We start from the raw sequence: 18260 nt of genomic DNA, 5'->3' as shown, positions 1-18260 counted from the left end.
AAATTTCATTCACTAATTCGAAATTTGTGGTAGGGTAATTACCAATCTCGTTTGTTTGAATTAAATCAAATTTATTCTGGTGAAATAATTTAGTGAAGTAAAAAATTAATATTATTCATGATTAAATAATAAATGTCTATATTTTTATATATGTCATATATTCATCAATTTATTGTAATTATCATTTAGTACGAGTAAGTCGAGGTTAGGCACTCTTTTTTTATATATATGATATGATAACATGGAGAATAGGGGTGTTCATGGTTCGATTTGGATCGGTTATTAGTTAAAATTAAAATCAAACAAATTTAAATCGGTTTTTAAAATTTTAAAACCAAACCAAAAAAATAACCGTCGGTTTGGTTATCATCGATTTGGTTAGGTTTTTTTGGATTTTTTCGGTTCAAAAGTAATAAGTTTGTTAAGGACATACACATCTCGATTGACAGAAACACTTAATACATGAATAATTCACAAATAAGCTATTACACAAACAAAGTGATTCATCCAATGTACCAAGTTTCAGAAACTAAAAAAACTCATTGTCTATAGCATAAAGTTGATTCAATATTTTGGAGATCTCAACATCTTATCAATAGAGTTTTCAATAAAATTACACCTTAAAATATTGAGAAATTACTTCTCCAAAAAAACAAACAATATTTAATAGTCAAAACTAATCAATTACCATCTTCTATAGCTTGAGCTTTAAATTATTCAGTGTTGCATTAGAAAATTTTATAAAGAATAGAGATAGCGTGATCTTTGAAGTAATGAATATTGAGAGATTTAAACTTAAGGTTTTAATAGTTGGCTAAAATTTAAGTGTTGGGCTTCAAAAAAAAAGTAAAATTAAAGAATTAAGTTAATTAAAATTGGAAAAATTAGCAATTAAGTCATAATACCTAACATAATTAGTTAAAATAACAACACTTTAAAAAATTTATTTAAAATGGCAGAATGACAATATTTTTATAAAATAATATGTATTCAAATTTTAGTATTTTAAATTAATTTTATTTATGGAAAGAGTCCTATATTGGACCAAATTATATACCAATAACCGTTTAAAGTGAAAAAATAAAATTAAACCAATACCATTAATCTTTTTTCATCACCATTCACGTTTCTTCCCCAACTTTCACATTTCTTCCCCACCTTTCACGTTTCAAGTTTATCTTTCTTCAAGGTGCTATATTGTTGTTCATCCAGAAATTTTCTTTATTGTTAAACAAAATCTCTTTATTAATTCAAGCAGATTTCTCGGTTGACAAGGTAATTTCTATTATCCATTTCGATTAGTTATATAGATTTCTTTTGATTTGTTTTCAATATCACCGTTTATGGTTTATATTTCGCATTGTACATATTACGGATATTCCGTCAATTTTTTTAATTTTTGTGCAAGTTTTTTTTACATATTCATCTAATATTTATGTATTTCAATTAGTTATTTAGATTTCTTTTGATTTATTTTCAATATCAACGTTTATGATTTCTATTTCGCATTGTACATATTACAGATTTTTCGTTAATTTTTCGATTTTTATGCAAGTTTGTTTACATATTTATGTAAAATTTATGTATTTTAGATTTTTAGTCGATTAAACAATTTTTTTTCGATTTTTTTCTAATTTCGTTTTAATATTTCAGATTTATTAGAATCTACAAATTCATTCATATGGTTATTTTGTTTTATTTTTAATACATTTATATTTTCTTTTAGGATTTTAGATTTGGGGAAAGCATATGTCTATCTACAATGTCTTAATCAACAGTTTATTTGTATATTCATTCTATCTATATATCAACAAGTTTTACATTTTTTGTTTTTTACATTGTATTTCAATCTCAATTAGTATACCAACATGTTTGTATTTCAATCTCAATTAGTATACCAACATGTTTGTATTTCCTTCTTAATTTGTATTCATCCTAACTGTATGCTAACAATTTTGTATTTTATTGGGTATTCATTTTGTATTTCAATCTCAATTTATATGTGAACAAGTTTGTATTTCTCTTTTGTTTTGTATTCAACCTAATTGTATACCAACAAGTTTTGTATTTTATGTGTGTACTTTACCTTTAAAAATCACTTTGTATTTCAAATGAAGAGAGTATTTAATTTCTTTTGTATTCACAACTTTAGATTCAATCTCACTTTGTATTTCATCTCACTTTTGTATTCATATATTGTTGTATTCAACATATAGTTCATGATTCATTAGTTTGTATTTTACCTCTCAAAGTCACTTTGTATTTCAAATGAAGAGAGTATTTCTTTTGTATTCACAACTTTATATTCAATTTCACTTTGTATTTATAACTTTGTATTTTCATCTCACATTTGTATTCATATATTGTTGTATTCAACATATAGTTCACGATCGATTAGTTACATTAACTTAATGAGATACAAATTATTGTATGCATTCAAACAGAAAAAATAGCTACTAAACTAAAAAAAAATCAATTTCATTCGTTATACATCATAATTTAGATACAAAACATCCGAAAAAAAACTATAAATCCCAATGCATACAAAGATACCTAATTGTTTTTCGATTGTTCACTGGATACGACAAATTTATAGTTGTCAATTTTGAAAAATTTGTTTCAAAAATATGTCGTATTCAACTTGAAGAAGCTTTGAAAGTTATCATGTGAATGATTCGCAAGACAAACTAAATTATTTTAATTTTTTTTTTTTTGATGTTCTTAAGAAGAAAGCAAAAAAACGCTTGACGGAAAGATGACTATTTATGCTCTTTCCAAAACGTAACTGATTTGTATTTAATTTTTTTGTTCCATATTTTATTTGTTTTGTTATTAATTATTTGTATTCTTTCAAATTAATCAAAATAAAATAAATACATAACTAATCCCTTAACAAACTACAATAATGACATTTTTAATAAATAATGAAGTTGTTGCTAAGGAGTCCCACTAAAAGCTAAAATATTGTTGTTTTGAAAATTTTCCCTTAATTTATTGAAAAATGTTTTTGAGTTGGTCCATTAATTTATTCTCCTTTTGTACCTTATTTAATAGGAAAAATTACTGAAATACACGTCTTATGTTTCTCTTATTTATAATATTTCCTTTATATTTCTAAAAACCTCTAAAATTCTTTATTTCTCTCCTAATTCTAAATTATTTATTATGTATCCGAGCTACATATTATGTATCAAGTTTATTTTATAATGTATCCGAGTTAGTTTTTAATGTATCCGAGCTACATATTATGTATCTGGTTTGTTTTACTTTTTCAGGGATTAATGTAATTACAAACTAAATAGGGATAGATTGTAATTTCATATATGATTCCAAAAATTTATACTTTAATATACACAAATACATTATATTTATACAAAGTTATCGATATTTTAGTATAAGATATCTAAATCATGAAAACAAAATACATGGTCCTTTATGTGATAGTTCTTATGCATCGATCGTGTTATAATATGCAAATTACTTCCATATCATTTGAGTTAAATGTGAGGATTTTTTATAAGGGTAGTAAATGGAACAATTTGATCATATAGGTTGAATCCCAACAAACATTTTTAATTTATCTATTTGATGTTTTTGATTGATTAAATATGAATTTGCACATTATAAAAATCAATTCTAAAGGTGATATCCTTTTTATATTTTTTTATTCTCAAAAATTTCAAATCGAAATAATCAAGGATAAAATAGTCCTGAACCGTTCCCATATAGTTTTCTCATAAAATTTCAAATTATATAAGTTTTTTTTAGACCGTAATCTAAATAGTTCATAAATAACCACTGAAATAAAAAGCTAATTATTTACTAAATAATTGTCCTGAAAATGGTCCCCACAAATTTTTCTAAATATCACTCTCTCTGTTCCTAATTACTTGTCCACTTTTGAGTCGGCACACCTATTAAGAAAACAATTATTGACATAGTAAGTTTACCATTTTACCCCTATAAATTATGGAGTAGATGAATTAAAAATTTAAGATTCTCAAGAAGTTTTATGTTTTTCAAAATTAATTAATCGGAAAAGGGTCAAAATTGCCCCTGAACTATATGAAATAGATCACTTATACCCTCTGTTACATTTTGGGATAAAAAATACCCCACCGTTATTCCAAGAGACCACAAATACCCCTCAAAAGTTAACTTTCAATTTTTTAATGACATGGCAAGCCACTTGAGACTAATTCCTCCACCTAAGATACCAACTAGGATTCCCACTAATTCATTCCTGCTGACCAATCAATTCATCTTCCCAAATCAAACCTAATTTTGAGAGAAAAAAATCGAATCTTCTTTATCATTGAAGCAATGTCAGAGGCTCCATCAATTCAATTGAGGAAGTGATTTAATTTTCAAGATCAAGTTAATTGTTTATATCGATAGTTATTTAGATAACTAAACTGAGCACTGAAATTATTTTGAATATTGTTTTGCTCGACAAATGGTTCTTGATTATGCGGATGAGCTGGTAGCTTTCCTACAACAACTTTGGATAAAACTCCACACTTAGTATCTGGTTGTTTATCAAAATAAATAATATGTTCAACATTTTTTGTGCCACATGGTATTGAAATGTAGAATTAGTAACAGAATACATAACTTTGAATACATTGCTTGAGTTATGGAACTTATAGAGGTTAATTTTTGGGAGGATGAATTGATGGGTTAGTGGAAATCCTAGTTGGCAGCTTAGGTGGAGGAATCAGTCCTATGTGGCTTGCCACGTCATTAAAAATTTAGAATGTTAACTTTTGAAGGGTATTTGTGGTCTCTTGGGATAATGATACGCTCAAATTACACCTCCTTTCAGAAGCATAAGCGATCGTTATCAAGTAAAGAACCCAACTTGTAGGTTGAGATCGATCCCACGAGGAAAATGGTTTAGACTTTACTTTTAACCAACAATTATATCAATTAGTCAAATTATTTCCAGAAACAGGTAATAAAAATGGGGTTGTGCTTGTGTGAAACAAATAGTAAGAACTTAATAAGTAGTCAATAATTAAACTCAACTTTGGTTGTTATCAAGATAAGAGAAATAACTAGGGTATACATGTTCCCCATAATCTCATAACGCAGTAATCCTAGTAATAACAATCCTTTTCTAGTGTATTACATGCAAAGTAATAAGTTAGGTATCTCTAAATCCTTGGTCCGGCATCTAGAGAATTTCACCCCGCACCTTGGTCCGGCTACGTGTGTATAATTTACTAACCCTTACCTTTACCTCATATTAGACATCATAATCAATGTTTGGCTTAGTTATTACTTCGCACTAATCGATACTAGCCTATTAGATAGTATCACACTAAATCTATGTTGATAATTCTTTTCTTGTTAATTACCTCCTTGGTCCGGCAAGTAGTAACAAGGCGAGTTCTAACGTTGGCCACCGTTAAAAAGACTTCTAAACGAAAGAATTATCAATGCATGCAAAATACTAGTCAAGAATTGCTTATTTACTATTCATACTTTGTTAATTGATCATGGTTCCCACAACCCTAGTTGTGGATTTAGTTACTCATATTGGCAAGAACACAATTCATAATTGTAGATGAAGAAATCATGAACTTACGTAAAGAGAATAATAAACCCAGAAAATTAACTTGAATTACAAAGCCAAAATCTTCAAAACGAACTTGGGAAATCAATAATTGCTAGGGTTGCAAATTAATCTCCAAAGTTACCAAGCAAAAATAGAATAATAGTGTCTAACCCCCAAAAATGAGGTTTACACGTCCTATTTATAGAAAACAAATCCTAAATAAAAAAAGAAACAAATTAAGAAAAGTTTTGTTCAGGTACGCGTCTTCGATCCACGAGACTGACTTACGGACCGTCGATGGATCTACGGTCCGTAAGTCCCTTCCGTCACTCAAGACTTAGAAAATATTTCAGCATCCAACAATCAGCTTCTCTGAAGCAAACGACGGACCAGCAGCATGGACGGTAGATCGACCTACGGTCCGTCAATCCCTTCCGTAGCTCCATACTTAGAATCTTCAAAAATCAGGTACTGGAACTCTCGCAATCTCACTCTACGGATCAACAGTACGGTCCGTAGATCAATCTACGGACCGTCAATGGGCACCGTGGTTCCACACTTGGTCAGATTTCCCTGATTTGTCCTCAACACCATGCCTGCTGATCTACGGTCATCACCTACGGACCGTGAATGGACCTACGGTCCGTAGATGACCTCCGTGGATGCCTTTTTCTGCATTTCCTTCAGCTGTCTCTAAACTTCCGCGCCTGAACACCTTTCCTGCAAAACATGATAAAACACATAAAAACACAATATAAAAAGGCCCTAGACACACACAACTTGTAAGTGAAATGTATTAGAAATACCGTAAACTCACGGTATATCAGATAACGGCGGGGGTATTTTTATCCCAAACTGTAACGGAGGGTATAAGTGATCTATTTCATATGATTCAGGGGCAATTTTGACCCTTTTCCGTTAATTAATTGAGGGTATAATAGGTAAAACAAGTGTCCTCTATTAATTTGTCTGAACAAGTAAAAAAAGAAAATTGAACAAGTAATTGGGGATCAGTACTATTATATGGAGTATTTTTTTTTAAAGAATTTACCATTAATTACCAATAGCTTTACTAATTTTAAGTTTTGTCTATACCAAAAATTAAATAGGCCACCTCAAATAGATGATGTGGCAGGATGTAATTGGTCTGATGAAGTCAGTATACCAATTGAATGAGGCTTCTACTGGTCAAAGTTAACAAACTTTAATGTTCCAAAAAAATTGCATTACATATAACAACTTTGGAGATACTAACATCTTTGGTCCTTTAATTATTTAATTTTAATTCCTGTAATGTATGCCTCTATATATTTAATTTTAAATTAATTAAATATGTGTTTCTTACTTTTGATGCAAAAAAGAAGAAGAAGAATTCACAATTGGACCTTTTATAGGGCCAATTAATTTAGTAATTTATTTTCAATCTTATGCTTGTTTTGTATATTTTTTCTATATAAGAAATCTAAAAAATATATACTTAATGTGAAAATATCTATTTTTCTACTTGAATTATAAGTGGTCATAAGAAGTCGATGTCATTACTTAAATAAAGTTATAGCATATAAGTTTAACATAACACGTGAATCGTGACTAATTAAATGAGTAAAAGTTAATTCAAAGTTATAGCTTTGGGGTCAGAACATATATAAGGAATAATTTGAGATAAATTGGATAATAAAGGTAACTCTGAGGTTATAATAGCAAATAACACAAATTTGATATACGGAGTACTTCAGTAGAAAGCAAACTGGAGCCGATCTAAATTTGCTTAATTTTAAGCCGCCTAAATCGGCCCGGTAGCTGCTTCACGATTTTACGCTACTCCGGCGACCGTGGGATTATCTCCGGCGAACTTCAGTCGACTTACAACATCGGTGATCTGCATTCACGGTGAGTCAATTCCTTCGTTTCCGTTTATATATGATGCAGTTTTGGTAGGGCAAACAAATAGGAGTAGCCTTTCATTTCTATCTTGATGCAGTTTGCTAGGTCAAACAAATAGCTGACATTTTTTTCGTAATGTATATTACAATATCGAATATCTGTGTGAACTGATGAATTGATCTTCAATATCGAGCTGTTTTTCGTTCTTAACATGGTGTAGTAGGATTGATAATGTTCGAAACGTAAGTAGGCGTGAATTTAGAAATTTCTGTTCAAGTTAGGACTTTAGGTTAAATTTGAATAATAGTTTCTGCCGTTGAATTGGAGGATATGTGAGCATTTTTCCATGAATCGGGATCATCATATTCAGGAGTTGTTGGAGTACTTTTTTCTTAGCTCATTCTGTGAATGGTAAATAAGTGTTCATAAAGTTTGAATAGACAGTTCATTTAATTCTTTGGTAACGGTGGTGTCTGGCCGGCTTGTGGGCACCTAGGTTAATTCCATGGTGTATCTACCATCTCTTACCAACAATAAATATCAGTTAACTTTGTCTAACCAAAGCTAAGACAGGCGAAAAGAAGTCACGTGGTGTTTTTTGTCTGTTGTGATTTGAACTTGAGACCTCATAGTTCTCAACCCAGCTCATTGACCACTAGGTCACACCCTTGGTAGCTTAGAACAAACAATTTATTGGAAGTAGATAGGGAACTTCTGCAATTTGTTATCATCTTGCTAGCTTGTTTATGATGGATCAGAATTGCACTCAGCGTAGTTCTGCTTAGCTGAATTTCTCATGATGAAAATACTTGAAGTTGAACCAATATGTACATTTTTGTAGTTAATGTTTGGTTCTGCAGTTTTGAACCACTGTTTTGTCCTTGAATTGGAGGCTGTCCTGAATTTATATTTGATGAGTTATGCTCAATGGAAACAAGCATTTCAGTAGTATATCAAGCTTAGTTCAGCTTAGCTGAACTTGTCATGATATAAGGCAGAGTTTGAGAAAGCTTGGTTCGAAGTATATAATTTTTTGAAATTGTGTATTAAGGCTGGTTTGAGCCCTTTTTGGATGTATTGTACTCTAATAAGAATCATCATTTCAGGAGTGTCTCTGCTAGATTCTAAGAAAAATTCAATATGGGGGCTTCTGAAGAGAACAGCGCACTTTTTCCCATCTTTGTCTTGACTTTAATGGCTTTGCCATTAGTTCCTTACACTATAGTCAATTTATTTGGTGCTTTCAAGAAAAAGGCTGCCAAAATCAACTGCCAGTGTTCAGTCTGCGTTCGGTCCGGAAAGTATCACAAATCCATATTCAGGCGGGCAAGTTTCTGTATAACCTAGTTTCTGGGTTTTAATATTAAAGTTAAACTCTGTAATCGGATTTATATAATTTTACTTCTGATTTTCAGATTTCAAACTTCTCAACATACAGTAATCTGACCCTCGTACTTCTGTGGGTCGTCATGGCTGTTCTAGTTTATTACATCAAGCAGATCAGCACTGAGGTAATTGCTGTTTGTCTGGTTCTTCTTCTTAAACTTGATAGCCATATTTTTTTTTGTAATGCAAGCGTGTGGCAACCTCTTTCCAAGAACTCCTTAAGTTGAAAAATGATACTATTGGTAAATAGTTGCAGAAAATGCGATAGCTTTTTTGTTTATATGTGCAAATTTATCAGAGTTTAGGTGTTCTTGTGCTTTTAAGCTACCTTTGGATAGGATTCAATTTGGTTTTATTTTATAAATGATTGTTTGCATGTTCTTAAATCTAGTGCTGTCTTCAACAGTACAACACTTGTGTTCTTAAATTTCTTAGTGCTCGTCTCTGTAGGTCATATTTGTTAAGTCTTTGAATTCACACATCATAAATGTTTTACTTACACAAGCATTGAGGTATTCTTTTACTGATGTCAAATTCTCATGGTCATATATATATAAAAGTTCAAGTTCCATTGGTCTTAAGAAAGCATTATTGTAAGCACCATCTTTATCAACCTACACACTGGCCTCTTGGATTTCCATTTCTACATAGTTTAAACATTTTATTCTGTAGGTCCAAATATTCGAGCCATTCAGTATCCTTGGACTGGAATATGGAGCTTCTGACTCTGAAATAAAGAAGGCGTATCGGAGACTTTCCATTCAGTATCATCCCGATAAAAATCCAGATCCAGGTTGAACACAGAGCTATCATGTGTTCACATCTAGGTATTACTGTGATGAACTATATTTGCAGCCACTTGGCCATGACTATTTATCTCTTCTATTGCAGAGGCACACTCATACTTTGTTGAATTCATCTCAAAGGCTTATCAGGCTCTAACGGATCCAATATCTAGGGAAAATTTTGAAAAATATGGCCATCCCGATGGACGGCAGGTAATTCCACATCTATCATCGTCAGTGGTGGATCCAAGATCTGAAGGTCGTGGGTGCTTCACTTTTTTAAACATAAAATCATTACCATTCACTTAGTATAAGTGCAAGAACTATTTGAACGCAATCGTGAAAAAATGAGAAAGTTATGTTTAATATTACCATCACAAAAGAATGTATCAAGTCACAAATTGTACTCTATGACTTTTCGTAGTTTGAAATTAAAATGAGTAATAATAACATCGCTTACTCTTGCGAATATCTTACACCTTACATAGTGAATTAAACAACTTTAGAAATGTATAAGTCATTTTTTATGCCGTTTGGATGAGAAAATTTGCAATTCCTTGGAGAGAGGGTGGAACATGTAGTTCAAAAAGTTAAGAGTATGTGGCTACAAACCACGGTGGCGGAATTTTCGGCACAAATTACGATTGTACTCAAAGATTTTTCCATATTTTGAAATTAAAATAAATAAGACTATTCTTGCTAATTATGAACTTCTAAGTTGCAAATATTGTTTTAGAAACTGTTCAAGTCTTAAGAAGGTATTTTGAAGTCTTTTGAATGCCGATTTTTCTCTTTCTTTGATAAGTCAGCAAAAAGGAACTAGAAATCTAGAATTAGGGAAAGAAAATTGCAATAGAAAAAGATCACTTCTGGAGAATTGATCACACGACCTGTGGTACTGCTTCTTCAGCACCTGGCTGCTAACCAATGAGGCACATCCAACAGTTATTTCTGAGTTCTTACTAATTAATTATCTAGGTTTCATAGTATTTTTTATATACGTATATATATTTCATGTCGGGTTCAATGGGTGCTCGAGCACCCACAAGGCTCTATGTGGGTCCGCACGTGATCATCGTCATGTGGATGTGGGGGATAGGAGGACATGGAAATGCCACAGTGCTTTTTGTCCGAGATATGATCTTTTCATTTGTGAGGAATGTACTCATTTTTAATAAAAAAAAATTCTCTTTTTGTGTTCCCTGCAGGGGCTTCAAATGGGCATTGCCCTCCCGCAGTTCCTTCTAAACATCGATGGAGCATCTGAAGGAATACTGTTGCTTGGAATTGTTGGAGTCTGTATAATTCTGCCCTTGACAGTTTCTGTTATATACTTGTCTAGGTCGTCAAAGTATACTGGAAACTATGTCATGCACTCAACATTAGCCGCATATTACCACTTAATGAAACCTTCTTTAGCTCCAAGGTATGTGAGAGAAATAGTCTATTTTGCTTTCTACTCAAGGATATACACATTTAAGTTTGTAGATTGCTTCATAAGATTGAAAATCACATTTGCTGGCTGAAATGTTGTCGAAATGTAATAGTTGCATAGCGATGCTTTGGTTTCTAGTTTATCGTCTTGAATCAAATAATTCTCTCCCCCCTTCCACTATGCGGTAGTCGTCGCTTTCTTGGATGATGTTGCCTTTATTTACTCCATTCTGTCTCTTGTAATGTTGCTTCAATGATGCAGCAAGGTCATGGATGTTTTCATTAAGGCTTCTGAATTCATGGATATTCCTGTTCATCGGTCTGACGAAGAACCTCTGCAGAGACTGTTTGTCTTGGTTAGAAGTGAGCTAAATCTGGATCTTAAGAATATTCGGCAAGAACAGGCTAAGTTTTGGAAGCAGCATCCTGCTTTAGTAAAGGTATGAGTGGTCTCTCTTCTTTTTCCAAGGTCAAAAAGCCTCGTCAAAATTGTCCTCTTTTTTTTTTTTCTTTTTTCTTTTTTTGTGAAAAAGAGAATATAGCTAGAAGTACTTTTCTGCTTGCAGACTGAATTGTTGCTTCAAACCCAATTGACACGTGAGACGGCAGCCTTGTCTCCAACTTTACAGCGTGATTTCAGACATGTGCTTGAACTTGCACCTCGGCTTCTGGAAGAATTGATGAAGGTATCACCATTCTTTCTGTTTGTAGTCCTATTACTACTGTTAGTGCTTGTTTTCTTTTTGATAAGGTTACTGGTAGTGCTACTTTTCATTTACTGCTTGCATGGTATAGGTGGTAACTGACTCATTAGAAAAGGAAAATTTTCACTAACAAGGTGGGAAATATATATAGGATGACGAGCTGTTTTAGAAAAAGGGTTAAAGGGGAATACCATTATGTTATTATCTTTAAAATGGCTATTGATCTAAATGTTCATGGTATAGCCAACTGATCTTACCCAAAGAAGAGGTTTGTGGTATTAACTAGTTAGCAGAGACACATATATATTTATATATATAATGCGTCTCTATCACAGGGAAAAGGTTTCTATTCCAGTTCGAACTAAACCCAGTGAGTTTTTTTTTTCTTGGGGCATCTGGCATTACTTTCTTGACTTGTAGGAGCAGCAGGAACGAGTTGGTAACCAGATTGCTGTCATTTCTTCTGCGGATTGGGTTTTAATGCATTTTTGTTTCAGCTGCAGGATTGCGAAAAATGAGAAGTTAATTTGAAAACATATATAATTGTACGGAAATAACTAGAATATATCGCTATACAACATCAATGGTGTTGTATAGAAATATATTGTGAGATAGTTTAAACAGAAGAACTTGGTCTGACTAGAAAGGAAAAAACTTAAAAAGATAGCTACGAGATTGTGTACCAAGGTATTTATGATCCTAAATAAGCTCCCTATGTGATAGAGTTAACTATATATCACATAGAAGTATCTATTATTGAAGACTATGAATTAATCCAAGAGTTTTTCCTCGCATCAAATTAAGAAGTTTGTAACTAACCTACCTCTTTATAAATCCACTGATTCAATGGTGTTATCAAAGTATCTCTATTAACAAGAGTAATGCGTAGTTTCATGTTTGATAATATATAAAATATTATAGAAGTTTCCATAACCCCTATATATAAAATGGATCAAACTCATCTGTTTGAACCAAAATAAGAGCCCATTTTTTACCCGCCTAAGCATGGGCATGTTGGATTATGACCTGTTTTTTCTCAACCAATTTTCAACTCGCTCATTTGCCATCACTAGTATAATACGAAACCCGATGCTAATTCTAATATCTAAGTCTAGTCCTGAATTAAATTGGATTTAACGTCAATCATGTGAATTAATTGACTTCTTCAGCATCACTTGTAAAAGAAATTCACTTCCTCAACATCATAATAATGGACTTGTAGTTCCTAGGATCTATGTAATTATGGTTTCAGCTTGTAACTTTTTGGAGGTAGCCAGCATACCCTTAATGCTGAAGAATACAACTTTAACTTTTATCAAAAAAAAAATAATGGACTTGTAGTTCGGGGATTATTGGACATATTCTTGAAGCCCTTTCAAATTTGGTAACATCTACACTGGGTTTTAGGGTCAACTTGATTCATTTCAGTATTACTCTAGTTACTGTATGAACTATGAAGTAACCATAATAAATCAACAAATGTCTGGAGCATAATTAACTACAAATAAAATAACAGATATAGTAAGCAATAGGAGAGAGAAGACGGAGGAAGGGGAATGAGAATAATGCACTACTATGTCAAAAAAAGTAGGCACATTCTAAAATTGTGAAGATATGTCAATACATAATGTCTAGGTCATTAAGTACATGCAAGCAATGACCCTTAAATGGTTTAAACAGTGGCTTGGTGTTGGATTGTTCAGAGACTTCCAATTTATTATGTTTTTCTTTGAGCTGTGCATGGGAGAGGGGAGCGGCAATGGCGTTATATAACCTAGGGATAAGACTGTTCAGCTTTTCATTCTTCTTGTGCTCTGTTCTCTTAATCTGTATCAAGTCCATATGTCATGTTTTTTTTTTTTTGTTGCTTAACATAATATGAGTTGCTATGGTAATTGAGGGAGTTCGTGTTGTTGCATGCAGATGGCTGTTATTCCACGTCCTCCAGTGGGGCATGGATGGCTAAGACCTGCAATAGGAGTGGTGGAACTGTCTCAGAGTATTGTTCAGGTTAGTTTTTCTAGAGAGCCAGTACTCTTCTGAAAGATTATCACTAGTTTCTACATCTATTATGTGCAACTGTGCTTAACCGTCTTATCAGCATATTTGTTATCATTTTCTTCTCCTTTTCCCTATTCCAGAAGAATGCAAGAAAAGTAACTTAATTTCGTGATAACTTGTGGGATATCATCTTGTGTACCTTAACCATGATTTTGACTGCGATCATCCTCTTCTGGCTCTATGTTTGTATCTGCTAGTATTCAATCATATTATCTGAAGACATAATTATGGATACATATTCATATGGGCATCATTGCTTATTCTTGTTTAGCGTCAAATATTGTTGAGGTTCATGCATTAAGATAATAAGATAAATTTCTTGTCAGCATTCATTTTATTTCTCAGTTGTTTCGATGAGGATTTTATGCACAAAATTTGGACTTCTAACAGCTATTAGTTTGGGAGTTGGAGGCTGTTTCCATCCCTTTTAAAAAAGTTTAGGACCTAGGAAGTCCAATGAACTACTCAAATTCATTTACTTACATTGCTGGCATTGGTTTTCTTTCCTCCTCTCATTTCTAACGCACTTTACTGTTATTGATTCAGGCAGTACCTCTCAGCGCAAGGAAGGCAGCAGGTGCATCCAGTGAAGGGTATGCACCATTTTTGCAGCTGCCACACTTTAGCGAGGCTGTTGTTAAAAAGATAGCGAGAAAGGTTGCAATTATTGCTTTTCATCTCTTCCTCAAACTTTCTAATCACATCTGCCTCTTACTGAATGTTGGAACGGAGATTGTTGTTAATTATCTGTATTGGTGCTTCCAATGCGTCATCAGTCAGATGCTTGCTTTTGTATCTCTGATTGGTTCCTTGGTGGTGTTCGGGAAGTTTTTGCCATCTTATGGTTTTGAATTTTGGTTTAATTCAATAGTTGGAGGAAGGAAATTGTCTGTAGAGATCGAACTCGAACCCCCCACCCCCCAACCACCACACACACACACACATAGACTCACAAAAAAAGAATAAAGGAAATTTTCCCGTTGATGTCAGCAGGGTTGTACTATCCTTGTAATCCCGGCTCAAAAAGAGGTCTTGAGTAGAGACGATCCAAAATGTGTTGAGATTAAAAAAAGAATAAAACAGAAGACTTTGAGTGTTCGGGATGTTATTAACTTGATTTTCCATTACAGAGGATTGTTAGTTGTAGCTGCTTATCTGAACTTTTCTCTATACACAGTGTTCTTAAGATAGTACTTCGGTTTATCCAAATATTTTGTCTGCGATAATTTTTACACTCCAATAATATTTATCAGGAAAATTTAATTTCTACTTAATAATGGTTGAGTGTTTTGATTTATACACTTAGTTATACGGTGGTTACTTTCATGACTCCTTGATATCACGAAAGATGCTCTGCTTCTTTTTTGTGATCAAGTAGTGTTTCGTTAATTTTGAGTTTACGGTTACACTTTTAGCATGTTACAAATTTATTATACTTTCAATAGTTAAAGTTTGACATGTGCTTTGAGTGTGTCAGTGGCTAGTCTATGCAATGGATGCTTTCACTGTGAAGTCTTAATGGCATCTCTAATCAGTTTCTTCTTTCTTTATTTCCTTGTGAAATGTCTTGTGAAACTGGTGTGAACTTGATTCACATTTATGGAAGATGAAAATCATAATTTTATAAGGTCTTTTGGGATTACCTTGGAATATTTTCCGTTAGTGGTGTTTCTCTTGTAGTCATAGGAATATCGTGGACTGTCCTAATTAAAGAAATCAATATGTACATTGGTCATGCGGTTATCAGGTTAATTTATCCTGGAGTGTTAATTTTTCATGTTTCTATTCATACTGAAGCAACTTCTTTCTTTACCTGTGATGTAAATGGTGTGCAGCCTGCTTTTTCCCCCTTTCATGTGGCAGCATGCTTGTATTGATTAGAAAGTATTAACGCAGGCTTGCCAAGTGAAACCTTTTGTTTTGAATATCCCTAATACTTTCTTCTATGGACAGAAAGTTCGTACATTTCAAGACTTCCGTGACATGACACCGGATGAACGTGCTGATCTGCTGACTCAAGTTGCTGGGTTCTCCAATGGTGAATCCCACGATGTGGAGATGGTTCTTGAAATGATGCCTTCAGTGACAATTGATATCACATGTGAGACTGAAGGTGAGGAGGGAATTCAAGAGGGTGACATCGTTACCATGCATGCTTGGGTCACTCTTAACCGTGGTAGTGGCTTGATACGTGCCCTTCCACATTGTCCGTATTTTCCTTTTGACAAAGAGGAGAATTTCTGGCTGATGCTTGCGGACTCCTTTTCAAATGATGTGTGGCTCTCCCAGAAGGTTAGTTTCATGGATGAAGCTACATCGATAATTGCTGTATCGAAAACGATTCAGGAGTCAAAGGAAGGGTCTGGTGCAAGTGCAAGGGAAATAAATGTTGCCGTTAAAGAAGCAATTGAGAAAGTGAAAAATGGTTCAAGACTGGTAATGGGTAAGTTCCAAGCTCCAGCTGAAGGGAACTACAACTTGAGCTCTTTCTGCTTATGTGACTCTTGGATTGGTTGTGATGCAAAGTCGAATATAAAGTTAAAGGTTATGAAACGTAGCAGAGCTGGAACGAGAGGTGGTTTCGCAGCAGATGAGACTCCTGCCATGGAGGATGGAATTGAGGAGGACGAGGAAGAAGAAGAAGAAGATTTCGATGATTATGAAAGTGAATACAGCGAAGATGAAGAAGATACAAAGGAAACAAAGAGTAAAGGAGCTGTTGCCAACGGCACTGCCCATAACAAGGGCAACAGTTCAGGCTCTGATGAATCTGGTTCAGAAGCCGACTAACTTCCTTTCTTGGGTAGTTGTTTGTTCTCCCAATTTCCCCGTTCACACGATGTTCCAATTCCCAGGGGAGAAGAGAAGACGAAGCCAGTGAGAAAACATCCTCTCACTCCAAATGTTTGGGGAGCTGGGGTCGTGGAGAGAGGCAGGTAAGAAAAGAGTATTTAATAGTTTTTTTTTTCTTTCCTTTTACATACTTTGGACCATCTTTCTACCGTTGATATACTTAGAACAGTTAATACTGTAATTTGACATGAATAATAGCATTGTACTCTTCATAGAGCTTAAATTAGTCCTTTTTGGTCCGACTATAGATGGTTCTTGTCGTTATGACATTCATTTTTGCCTTGTTTGTACCTCAAATTCTTTATCCCCTCCCAAAAAGAATTGTCAATTGAAGGCAATCTTCTACCTCACTTTCTGTGGTTAAAACTTCAATCCACAAATGACATCTATGGCTTCTATTTAAATGCATCAATAGTCAATTTACAGGTTTGCACTTACTAGTCAATCAATTCGTTTTTTTTTTTTTTGCTTATTATCACATGCTTAAGCTATCTATATGTTTATATAGTATGTGTCAAGAACAAAGGCTGTCAAGGATTTACTTTGATTTGAATGTAAACTAAAATAAGTGGGTTTTTCACTCACATTTTTCTTACTTTGGTCTCGTTGTCTCACTAGCGATATTGCGTTGGTGTTCAATGTACTGCTTTAATAAACTGGCTGGGTATATCTGCTAAAAAAAAGAAAATATCAGAAGGTTCCTTTTATCGGCTTAAAAGTTGGTTAAATTTACTTCTAAGTCATTTTTAGCTTTTGAGAGTGTTTGGAAATGTTAAAAATAACTTTGAAATGATTTTAAAAAAGTTAAGAAATCAAAAGTAGGATTCTCTACTTTTTAATTTTTTGACTTAAAAATCATTTAAGTTGGATTATTTATTTATTTTTTGATTTAAAAGTTATTTTTTTAAGTCAATTTAAACCGACTCTAAGAATGTTAGTATAATAGTTCAGCACACTGAAATGCAAAAATAAAATAAAAGCAACGCCAAGTCATAGTGACAACTAGGTCGTTTGGATTTCATGATAAATGGAGTTCGACAATAATTTCTCAAAATATTCATGATACACATCGAAAGCTTTAATATACTGAAATTCTCATTTTAGGACCCCAAAATTCAAAAAAAATAATTATTATCTTAAAATATCCATGAGCTAATACACATCGAAAACTCTGATATACCCCAAAATGGCGAAAAAAGTTACGCTAGTCAAAGAGAAGCCTCGGTAGTTTGTGATGGACCCTTTGAATTTAAAATAAAAAAAGGTTCAGCAACAATTCCATAAAATATTCATCTAATACACAGAAAAAAAAAACTTCTATAATTATGAATTCGTGTTTCAAAGGCCCAAAACCCGCAAAAAAAAGAAAAAGAAGCAAATTTAATCATGGCGAAATCTAGACCCTCCTAATTTTAGAAAACTCATGTGTTAATACGTATCGAAGATTTTAATAATCATGGATTCATGTTTCAAGACCCTGAAAAGTGAAAAAATAAATAAAAGATACACCAATCATGGAAAAGAATAATCATTTTTCTTTTTGACACAATCAAGCTAAAATAGAGCATACTATCTAGACTTTGCAGAAGTTAA

The 18260-nt window shown here is 33.0% G+C and overlaps 2 protein-coding genes across 2 annotated transcripts in view; both read left to right on the top strand.

Moving 5' to 3' along the window:
* The window catches only part of LOC125823997 (uncharacterized), a 248179-nt gene that overhangs the window by 66034 nt on the left and 163885 nt on the right, over positions 1–18260 (top strand). The window lies entirely within an intron of this gene.
* LOC125823969 (dnaJ protein ERDJ2-like) lies at positions 7298–16912 on the top strand. The gene is made up of 11 exons (XM_049503321.1): positions 7298–7450; positions 8551–8770; positions 8860–8955; positions 9503–9623; positions 9722–9828; positions 10824–11041; positions 11312–11489; positions 11616–11735; positions 13677–13763; positions 14361–14471; positions 15768–16912. Exons 2-11 carry the CDS (start codon positions 8585–8587, stop codon positions 16602–16604), a joined length of 2061 nt encoding a protein of 686 aa, XP_049359278.1. The 5' UTR covers positions 7298–7450; positions 8551–8584; the 3' UTR covers positions 16605–16912.

The sequence above is a fragment of the Solanum verrucosum genome, unplaced genomic scaffold (assembly GCF_900185275.1).
Source record: "Solanum verrucosum unplaced genomic scaffold, falcon-dt-bn FXZP01000125.1, whole genome shotgun sequence".
NCBI classification, from domain to species: Eukaryota; Viridiplantae; Streptophyta; class Magnoliopsida; order Solanales; family Solanaceae; genus Solanum; species Solanum verrucosum.
The sequence above is the reverse complement of the archived record's forward strand: the minus strand, read 5'-3'. Positions and strand labels throughout refer to the sequence as shown.